At 54.0% G+C, this 11,000-nt stretch overlaps 2 protein-coding genes across 2 annotated transcripts; both read left to right on the top strand.

Moving 5' to 3' along the window:
• Positions 1 to 525: 525 nt before the first annotated feature.
• Positions 526 to 4,296, top strand: PHACADRAFT_208209 (uncharacterized protein; the record flags this gene model as incomplete). Its single annotated transcript, XM_007394823.1, has 6 exons — positions 526 to 1,038; positions 1,110 to 1,934; positions 1,988 to 2,423; positions 2,476 to 2,645; positions 2,708 to 3,453; positions 3,510 to 4,296. The coding sequence occupies 6 exons, from the start codon at positions 526 to 528 to the stop codon at positions 4,222 to 4,224; spliced, it is 3,405 nt and encodes a 1,134-aa protein (XP_007394885.1). The 3' UTR covers positions 4,225 to 4,296.
• A 1,969-nt stretch (positions 4,297 to 6,265) lies between these two features.
• PHACADRAFT_208208 (uncharacterized protein) lies at positions 6,266 to 10,398 on the top strand (the record flags this gene model as incomplete). The annotated part of the gene is made up of 14 exons (XM_007394822.1): positions 6,266 to 6,562; positions 6,623 to 6,974; positions 7,031 to 7,266; positions 7,316 to 7,369; positions 7,418 to 7,663; positions 7,727 to 7,833; positions 7,886 to 8,101; positions 8,152 to 8,319; positions 8,364 to 8,525; positions 8,583 to 9,102; positions 9,160 to 9,432; positions 9,485 to 9,643; positions 9,699 to 9,941; positions 9,992 to 10,398. 14 exons carry the CDS (start codon positions 6,266 to 6,268, stop codon positions 10,211 to 10,213), a joined length of 3,255 nt encoding a protein of 1,084 aa, XP_007394884.1. The 3' UTR covers positions 10,214 to 10,398.
• Positions 10,399 to 11,000: the final 602 nt, after the last annotated feature.

Raw genomic sequence — 11,000 nt, 5'->3', positions numbered from 1 at the left:
GTAGCAAAAGCGAATTAATCAAGCAGGGAACACTTATTAACCAGGGTGCCATCATAGTGTTGTAGTTTGTGTAAAGACCCGAGTGCGAGCGAGCGCTCGAAATAAAGCCGGTGATCGCCGTAGAGGGCCTGAACGACAACAGACAACAATGAGCGGTCCAGCCACGATAAGAACCTTGCGACGGTTTATTACTGACTTCAACTTTAACGGTGCGTTTTTGATTACAGCTGGTTGCATAGCAAGTCGTGTCTGAATCTTCGCGTATTGTAAGGCCTATCTTCACACTCTGAGCGATGCACCCAGTAAGGCTGATTGGTTACTAGCGCGTAGGCCTCCGGACAAAGGGCATGCTTGTGCACAGACCACATACTCTAGAATCCCGTTCCCTGGGACTGGATCACGTGGTGTGGTCAAACCTTTGCCGCCACGACTTTTTGTAACGTGCGACTGGGCCACAGGACAGCTCGTTTGTTTATAATCCGCGTTCTCCTAGCAGTATGTACCTTCATCCCCACCACTTCTATCATGGAGGGCCACTCAACACTATCTGCCAGTCACTCATACGATCCTGGCGGCGGTGGCGGGTGTCACTCTCCTTCCCCTCATCTCGCCACTTGTCCCCCCTCCGCGCCGCCGGCTGGGCTCTCATCCTGTCACCCGTCCCTGTCGGCCGAGTGCTGCACGAACTGCGACGACTTAGAGGAACGTGAAGACTTAGACGAACGGTTCTGTACTCCTCCCCCTGACGACAGAAACGCTGCTGCGATCTACATCCTCAAGGGACTCATGGCTTCGCCCTGTGGCCGCACACCTGGAAGCGACGAATGCCTTGCTTCGAAGGAAGACAGTCCGCTGAAGCTATCAACATGGGGTACCATGACACTCGCTCAAGTCGACAACCTGTTTGTCGAACTTGCTCTGGACGAGTTCAAGAAGATCATACCTGGCGAGGATCGATCCCACGAGCAGCTGAAGGGTCTCCCGAAATTTACATTTCTCAAGAAGCTGTCGAGCGAACATCGGAAGTATAATCCCTTGGTAAGTCGGCAAACTTTCACTCAGCCTATCATGCCACATTGTATCCCTTCGCGCGCTAACGTGCCACTCAGTGCGACGCGTTCAACGCAGTTGAGGAGCTAGCCGAGACACGCAATCGATGGAAGAATATAGCACACATCCCAGAAGATGCTCACACGGACCATCGGCCAGACATCGGGTCGTATTGCGAGGCGTTAGAGGGCGCAGTTGTCGCATATCAAGATGGCGTGAGACCGCTGAAACGGAAGCGTGCAAGGTCAGGGAAGGTAGAACCGACAAGGACAAGCAGGTCGAAACGTGCGAAGATGCCGAAGACGAAAGGGGACGACCCAGTTGCATCAGAAGCCTCAGACTCGGAAGGCTCGGACTCAGACTCTGAGTATGAAGAGGACGAGATGGTGAACGACGGCTACAGAGCGCGTACCGCTTGGGGATGGCTAGTCAGCTTTGTGGAGGTCAAGGACGACGAGAAGGATTCTGGATTCCACTTCGAGCAGGAAGCAGATAAGGACGGAAAGCCTATGCTCCTTCGGGACGGCGACAAACCGAGGGCTGCGAGGGCCCAGTTCATCAAGTACTTCACCGAGGCCATGCTTCGTCAGCATCGGACCCACTACTTCGCTTTCTACATCGCAGGGACTTGGGCCCGTGTGTTTCGGTGGGACCGTCTCGGATGCCTTGTATCCCCGGCTATCAATCTCTCGAAGGACTCGGAGATCTTCTACAACATTGTGTACCGAATTTCCCGATTGAACGCATGGGGGTTCGACGAGACAGCTGTGCTGGCGTCTTCCGAGGACGTTCAGAAGCTCGAAGGTTACAACAACGTCGATGAATATCTCCAGCAGTACCGCGACATGATATTAGACTATCGTGCATTTTACCCGATCTACAAAGTATTTGCCCGTCTTATCACTATTTCTGCGTGTACGCTAAATTATCTTACCAGGTTTCTTGTCCGATTGTTTCGATGGATGGCTCCGATACCCATGGTGCGACGAAGAGCTACCTGATAGGTCGCCACATATCCGGCCATTACTCGCCGACAGGCAGGTGCACGCGAGGATACATTGCATTCGACCTTGACAGTCACGAATTGGTGTTCTTCAAAGACCAGTGGTGTTGTCTAGGTCGTGTCCGAACGGAGCTGGAGACGTACAAGCGGTTGCACCAACACGAAGTCCCGCATATTGCCCTGCCTATGGCAGGCGGCGACGTCGGTCGTCATGGCACGTTGACACAGGACTATCTGACGCACATTCCGCACGAGGAGAGACACTCGCGACGGGTTCATACTCGTCTGGTGACCAAGCAAGTTGGCTTGATGCTGGAGACGTACAAGGATTCGGCAGAGCTACTGATAATAGTGGGCCACGCGCTTGTCGGTGAGTCTTGCACATGCAAACGTTCCGCGCCAGCTCGCTCATGACCTGTAAGCACACTGGAGGGCGTGGGAGAATGCCGGGGTCCTGCACCGGGATGTGAGCGTTGGGAACATCATGATAGATGCAGCTACCGGGGCTGGATTCCTCAACGACTGGGACCTCGCGAAGTTCAAGGAAGACATGGACAAACTTGTACCCGCATCCGAGCCCGCGGGCATTTCTGTAAGTCTCAGCGTCCTCGTACTAGAACATCCGTTTTCACTCATCAGTATTTCGTTCACCAGGGTACTATACCTTTCAAGTCGGTGCTATCGCTGCGGTATCCGCGGAAACCGCCTGAAGTGGCCGATGACATCGAGTCGTTCATCTATGTGATAGCTTTCATGGGGATGCGGTTTAACTGGCACCAGTTCAGTCCTCAGGACAGGAAGGTGCCCTCAACGCGTGAGAAGAGAAACGAGTTCAACAACACGAACAGTCGTCTGGCCGTTGCGGTGAACAGCTTCTTCTTTCAAGACGAACCTGTCGGCCAAGGTTTCGTTATGGGCGGAGTGACGAAGCTATCATTGATCAGTCTCAGGCAGCTACCTGTCGTGTTTCTCCCTCACAATGACAGGAAGCCTCTGATTGAAGTGTTTTTGACCAAGGCATGGGACCTTCTCAATCAGCACTATAGTCAGCTGGACCTCAAGCGATACGCGACGTACGAGGTGAAACCAAGCGACAAGGCGCGACCAGACGAGTCCGACAAGCCCAGGCCTCAGCCTAAGGCACGCGATCTGAAACTGTCGGTATTTCTTGAGATGACGCCTGGCGCGACGCTGCGACCGAGGGACGACGTAGGTTCAGCCTCCCAAATCATTGCCGCTAACGCAGCCCCGCCCGCGGGCCCACGCGGGGGACTCGACCATCGCGCTCTCAACGAAGTTCTCAAGTCTCTGTTCTTCGACGACGATAACAATGAGCGCGACATATCAGTATATTACGAAGACAAGGCTTTCGATCAGCTCGTCCACCAAGGAATTATCACGTATGTGCCGCGAAGGAACGATAGTGGAATGCGAAGCGCCTCGGAGGCTCCTGTAGTTCGCAGATGTGGTCCCGCGAAAGGGTGAGCCTATTCTCTGGTGGGAGGCAGAACCCTGGAGGCGTGGTGATTTCCGGAAGCTCGACCTCGCCGCTCAGTAAGGGACCCACGCCCCAAGATGCGCAGGAAGCGGGCGCTCAGCCCGGATCCCCCGACGGTGAAGACGGTATCGAGGAAGGATCACGACAGCGACGGCGTACGAGAAGCGCAGCAAAATCTGCTCTCGGAACGATACCCGAGGAGCTCGAGGAATCTGCCCCAGCGAGGCTACCCCGAACAACGACCTCGAAAGCCAAAGGGAAAGCTGCGTTGAAGCCCAAAGCTGCGATCGAGCCCGACACTGAGACTACAACGATAGGAAAGCTGAAGACTCCCGCATCGCGCAAGCCCAGAGGTACAGTTGCAAGGGCAGCTGCACCGAGCCGGAGAGTGGCACGCAAAGACATACCTCCTCCGAAAGATAATGCGCCACAGGTCAAGATTGGTGCCAAAGCTACAACTTCTCGCAAAACTGAAACATCGCGCAAACGTGGCGGTTCAGAGAGAGAGGCGCTGACGAGGGCCACCGGCAAACCTGCTGCGGTCGTGGGATCCAAAGGAGGGGCTGTGAAGACGGGGCGCGGCAGGAAACCCTCTTCACCCGAGCAGGAGTTCTCTGAAAATACACAGCTGAGAAGATCCTCTCGCCTTGCGCAGAAAGGGGAGCGAAGATGAAACTGTTCTCAAGTCCAACCTCCGACTCTAGTCACCTACATCTGTACCACTCCGCTTTATCTGTATGTCAATACTCTCTATGGGATCTATCAAGCACAATATTGTGTAGTGAATATGAACTTGTGTCTACTACCATTACCGGGGAAGTGCACCCAGGGCAGTACTGCATCCACGAGCGCATTCGATTTATCTAGCTTGCAACTCTCAGAATGCCCCTCCAAAAATGGATTATCATGTATTCGCATCTCTTCCATGATGTTTTAATTTTGAAACATTATATGGAGAAGAAATGAGCCGTTGAAAAACTGTGTAGTACGGTTTTCTGGACATCCTCCGTGAGTCGGCGACGGCATCTGCATTGCTAGTGTTTTGTTGTATCTGTATATCAACATAATTATTTGTGTAAAATTAATCTTGTGGAATGATTCAAGGTCGCGCTTGAGGATGCCCGGTTGCTCATACTCGGAGTAGTACAGTATACAGCGAGATTGGCCCGAGAGCCTAGCTCAAGCTTTGAGCGCTAGTAAAACCCTAACCCCGATCGCCATCAGCATCCTGTCCGAACTTCAGATGCCACCATGTACAGGTATACCCCGAACCTCCACAACAATGTCGTACGACGTACTAGCATACATGACCCTGCCTTACAACTGCAGTGACCAGAAGGCCGACAAACCTTCGGTGCGACCCGCTACCGGAGCGCGAGTGGAAGGCGCAGTCTCAGCCGACACATACGCTACAATCCGTCATCCCGTCTTGGAAATCGTTCGTTGGGTAAGTACTGGATGTCTTACCTCGCGCGACTAGTGAAATATTATCCAATCGCTCGTGCCTAGATGGCACACTTAGAGTTGACAGCAAGATTGAAGCTAAGGCTTTGAATTGTGCCGGGCGTGTTCACAATGGCAAGAACAAGTAACACCATGTCTGCTGTGTCCCATAACGTTATCTCCCAGGTGGAGCCCTCCGCGAAGTGGGACGATGATGCCGACACGCCGCCAGCCGCCCTCTCTGTAATGTGTGACGGCAACTGAAAACGCTGCCTTAGGAAGCTGGAACAGCGTATCTGCGTTGGCTGCAAAGAGCACAAAGGCGACATGTGATTTCATTACTCCACTAGAATTGAACTCGCTGCCCCCAACAAGGCTGGACGAAACAGATTGGCGTAAACCTGCTACCGATACATACGTCGTTGCATATCGCATCGCATGTAGGACTAATATGTCTGGACCCAAATGCGGACAATGTCCTCACGAACGCCGTGGTGGGTATTTCATCATTCGTTCTGGTTGACGCGCTCACGGGCGCGGATACTAGGACTTCCCCATCACTGGCTGTGTCATTGGCCGACTGTTGAGGCGAGCTACGGGAATGTTCACACTGCTGCGGGGTTGGCTTCAGTGCTTAGAAGCCGAGATGTGTATCCCAGCTTCCGTGTTTCAGGATCGTCCCCATATCGCACCTGGGTGAACGCATGCTCGTGCCTAGTTCCATTCAACTTGCCATTGACCGGGAGTTCACAGAGCGCAATTGCGGTGTTGAATCCTATCCGACTAGGACCGTTAGTCACTCTCACGCGGCCCTGTCTTGTTCCCGGCTCGTATCAGTTCAACAATGCCGTCAATCTCACCATTTACCAGAACGGGGTCGGTACCGCGAGAACACCGCAAGTTGTGAGTCGCCGATGTTTATAGCCGCCCGCAACGACCACAGCTCTGCCACGTGAAATCGCCGCTTCCTCGGATCGACCGTGAGTTCTGAGCGGGAAGCTGTCTCCGATATCCTCGCGTCATCTGCTTTTCACAAAACATGTCAGGCGCATCAGCAGCGCATGATCAAACTCGTTACGCGAATGCGCTGAACGGAGCAGTGCATCGTACCCTAGCGTGCCATACACCCTCTCACAAGCGCCTGCGTCTCACAGCATTCGCACGGAAGCATCTTCCAGGCAAGAAGCTGATTCCGACACATTGTATATATGGACCAGACAATGCGAGCCCTAATCCCCACTAGCTCTGATTGCCTCTCATAACTCTGAATCATGTCAGACTGCCCGGCCTTTCCGCCTCTCGATGGGTTAATCCCTGTACTCCCCGGGTTCGCTGACTTCCACGCTGAGCATAACGCTGATAAGCCGTGGGTTCTGTGGCCATCGCAAGAGGGGTCGAAACCTGGCTCGATATCCTTCTTACAGTTCGCGAATGCAACGCACAGGATTGCACATATGCTCCGGCCCAACAGAGGGGGACCGGAAGGCGAAGTTGTTGCCATCCTCATTAATTGCGATTCTGTATTGTATCTCGCTCTCATTGTCGGCCTTGTTCGCGCTGGTTTTGTGGTACGTCGTCTGTACGTTTGCACCATCTTGAGTAGTAACTGACGAGCTGTTGGGTTCAAGCCCTTCCCAATGTCTCCCAGGAACGGCATCCCAGCTATCCTCAATATGCTGGAAATAACCTCTTGTCATCGCATCATCTCGCAGCCGGAGTTTGCACCACTTGTGTCTGCTGTCAAGACGCAGCTTGGTGAGAAGCAGTACGGCCTCGGAGTCGACAGCTTGCCCGGCCTGCTCGAGATATTCCCTGACCTGAACAAGAACGGCCGTGTCGCACCGTGTACGCCGTATCCGAGGGCGAGCAAACCCCACGACATGGAGGATATTGTTCTCTATCTGCACTCCTCGGGCTCGACAGGCCTTCCTCGGGCTATACCTCAGAGGCAGATCAACATCCTACATTGGTGTAACAGCGGTACGTCGGCTAGCGGTTCCTTGAGGGTGTCACCTCTGACGCGCCTTGATACGCAGACGTCCTGCTTGACTGGAGGCATAAGGACGTATTATGGGGTGTAATGCCACTCCCAACGTTCCACACCTTCGCGTTCATGATGCAACTATACGCACCGCTTGTCAACGGACGACCAGTCGGATTGTACGCTCCGAGGGCTCCTGCGCCGCCACCGGTTCCATCACCGAAGAACGTTCTCGACGCTTGTAGAGCTCTCAGATGCAATGCTATCGCAATTGTTCCGGCCTTTATAGAGGTGGGTTCATGCGATTTCTCGCTTCTGAACGATGCTCACGGGGTCTTAGACTTGGGCGAAATCAGCGGAGGATGTTCAATACCTTGCATCCCTGCGTTTCCTGGTGTGTATTCTGCCCTTCGTCATAGCAATTAAGCTGACCTCAAGACAGGGTTATGCCGGAGGGCCTCTGTCAGCCGAGACAGGTTCACGCCTCCACAACGCCGGAGTTAAACTCTGCGCCGGCTATGGCGCCACCGAGTTCGGAAACCACACGCGCCTGTTGGATGCGGACGACTCGCAGGGCCCCGATGCGCCGGTCAAGACCAGCGCGGACTGGCAGTGGTTCACATTCTCGGACTACGTCAAGCTACGATGGGTCCCAGAGGGTGATGGGACGTACGAGCTGCAGTTCTTGGTGCGTGCCAACTCGTACGTTGCGTGTAAGGGTTAGCGACTGAATTGCGTCGTACCATCATAGACTTGCCCGACCCACCGCCCCAGCGTGGAAAATCTACCTGACACAAGGGGCTATGCCACCAAGGATTTGTGGATACCGCACCCTTCCAAGTCTGGACTATGGAAAATGTACGATACCTGCTCTTCTAACTGCGCCTCGACTTATAGCACACGCTTGCAGTGTTGGCCGTAAGGACGACGTGATAGTCCTCGGTGCTGGCGAGAAGGTTGTTCCTCTCCCTCAGGAGGGCGTCTTGAATGCACATTCTGCCGTAACAGGAGCGGTCATGTTTGGCAGGGGGAGGGCTCAGTGTGGGGTGCTCGTAGAAGTTGGGCCTGGATACGAGGGTAACCCGCAGGATCCTGTCTACGTGGAGCGAACCCGGGATTTGATTTGGTGCGTTTCCTTCCGAGGCCGGGTAATAACATTGACTCACGATAGGTTAGGCCCGCCGTCCAGGAAGCAAATGCGAAAGCTCCTGCGTTCGCGCGCGTCTTTAAAGAGATGATTTTGGTTGCGGATCCTGGCAAGCCTTTACCCCGAGCGGCAAAGAGCACAGTCATACGCAAGCAGGCGCTAGACCTTTACGAAGTCGAAATTGAGCAATTGCAAGTGTATTTATACGTTATCCCCATCTCATCAGCTGAGATCTGCTCAGATATGAATCAGCGAAGGAGAGTGCTCCTTCCGATGGTATCCCTCCTCCGGCATCGTGGTCTTCGCAAGATATTGAACAATGGCTGGTCGAGCTTTGTACAAGCATAAAAGACGGCTCTCGTATCTCTGCGTCGAAAGACATCTTCAACCAAGGCTTCGATAGGTAAGTAAACTACCGTACTCAATGTTATTTCGTCACCTAACACTGGCCACTCCGCAGTCTACACGCTGCAGCTCTCAGGAACCGCATCATCGGCGCTCTCCGGTCTAGTGCGGACCCTTCCGCCCAGGACGCAGTCCACCAAGTCTCTCAGAACTTCGTGTTCAGCCATCCCACGCTGAGAAAGCTGGCCAACGCGATCTCCCAGCTGGTCAACGAAGGCCAGGATTCTGCAAGACGAACCGCCGTAGAAGAAGTCCAGATGATGCTTGACACTTATTCGCGGGATCTTCCAACCCCTATTCGTACACATTCCATCAGCCGCGCTGGCGCCGTCGTCTTGTTGACGGGGTCGACGGGGAACGTAGGATCGCACATGCTTACTACGCTCCTCCAAGAGCCGGCGGTCCATCGTGTTTACACGCTTAACCGGCCTTCTGCTGCGGCCAAGGAGCGGCAGAGAAAAGCATTCGCCGAGCGAGGCCTTCCGATAGAACTGCTTTCTAGCAATAAACTCGTCCAGCTCTTCGGCAATGCGACAGATGAGCGACTCGGTCTTGAGCAGGTGGTCTTCGATGAAGTACGTTCTGACGCATGCGATGATCTTCTCGGGCTGACGACGTCCCGTAACTAACAGCTGAAGTTGAACGTAACGCATGTCATCCACAATGCGTGGCGCGTCGACTTCAATCTTTCTCTACCGTCTTTTGAGACGCACGTCTCAGGGACGCGGCGGCTCATCGACTTTTGCGCGTCATCGGAGTGCTCCGCCAGGCTCATCTTCGTCTCCTCTGTTTCTGCTGCTCAAGACTGGGACGTCTCCAAAGGGCCTGTGCCAGAGGAGCCGCTTTCTGACCCTGCGTTGTCTGTGAGCACGGGATACGGGTCGTCCAAGTTCGTGGGAGAGAACGTACGTCGCGGCGTCTCTGCAACAAGCCGATGTGCTCACGTCCATTCTACAGCTCCTGGCCCGAGCGGCTGAGCGCGGGCTCTCCTGCATGTCGCTGCGTGTCGGGCAGGTGTGCGGCTCAGCATCAACTGGAGCATGGGGGACCAGCGAGTGGGTACCCATCCTGGTCAAATCGAGCATTGCCATGGGCAAGCTGCCCGAACTCGATGGGGTGCGTTCAGCCACGTCTGGATAGCGTTCTGCCGCCTGACATTTGCGTTCCGCAGGTTGTGTCATGGATTCCGATGGACGCGGTGGCAAACGTCGTCAAAGATGTCGTGCTGTCGGAGGACAAGCTGCCCGCGTTGATCAACGCCGTCCACCCACGTCCGGTCCCCTGGAAGCAGGTCGTGGAAGACATCAACTTGTGTCTGTACGACCGTCCTCTGAACGTTGTGCCGTATGGCGTGTGGCTCGAAGAGCTCGAGCGTGCAGCAAGTAATGCAACCACGGAGGATTTAGAGCGCATAGTGAGTGACTACGTACTGAACATGCGAGCTATGTCTGACGGCAATGGTAGCCCGCTCTCAAACTGTTGGACTACTTCCGGGCCTTTGGCGTCGACCGGCGTCGTCTGTACGATGTCCCAGAAGATGTCGTTCTAGAAGCTGGAGGCTTCTCGACGTACGACAATTCCAAGCTGAGGACATTATGTCCATCGGTACAGAAGCTATCTCAGATTAACGAGCGGCACGCGCGGGCGTGGATAGGGTACTGGAGGAGGGCTGGCTTCCTTAATTGACTTGGATAATCCGAAAGATTAGCTTGTATACATGTAGAGTCCTCAAAATCTGCCGAGCTCGATTCGCATGTACGAACCTCAGGTTGCCACAGTTCCGTTCCCTCTCTCTTGGAAGGTGTTCGCAGAGACCGTGCAAGCACGATCAGTAAGCAAGGGAATGAATACCTGTTAATGACTTGTTCTCGGTCAAGTTGCAGATGTATGCCAATTCAAACTCCGTTTTTTAATGGCTTCAATGAAGATAATGGGGTCAGAATGTCTGGAAACGAGACTGAAGTTGCCGGTCTTTGCGGCGACTCGCATGTGCGCAAGCCAAGAAATAATCCTTGCCGCGCGTCGAATACACAGCTGCACGGATGAGACTGTGGGGCTCAAGATCTGGCGGATTTTGTGATTCGGGGAATCGTGATCTTTGAGCGTTGGTTTTTGTCTGAGATTCGTCCGACCGAAATCATGATTCTGGCCAATGCGAAATACGCCCGATCCGAGATCTCCCCACCACAGTTTGGCGCCCACAGAGCCTCAGGCCTCAGAGCACACGTCCGTTCGAGTTGTATTCCGTACTTAGAAGTCCACATTGAACAGTAGGAGACTACATTAGAACACATGTATGATCTCAGCTCGGGTAGTAAGCTGCAATAGATGCCGGAATAACAGGCTACGGGCCGGAGAAAAACTCATCGTCAAGCTCGCTGGTACCTTCGCCCCTCATAGACAGGGCCGGAACGTTGTCGTCGTCGTCCTCAAGGAAACCACCACCTAGATTACCTTCAGGGAAATCCTTTTC

This window comes from Phanerochaete carnosa, assembly GCF_000300595.1.
Source record: "Phanerochaete carnosa HHB-10118-sp unplaced genomic scaffold PHACAscaffold_4, whole genome shotgun sequence".
Classification (NCBI taxonomy): Eukaryota; Fungi; Basidiomycota; class Agaricomycetes; order Polyporales; family Phanerochaetaceae; genus Phanerochaete; species Phanerochaete carnosa.
This window is presented reverse-complemented; position numbering and strand designations above follow the sequence as displayed.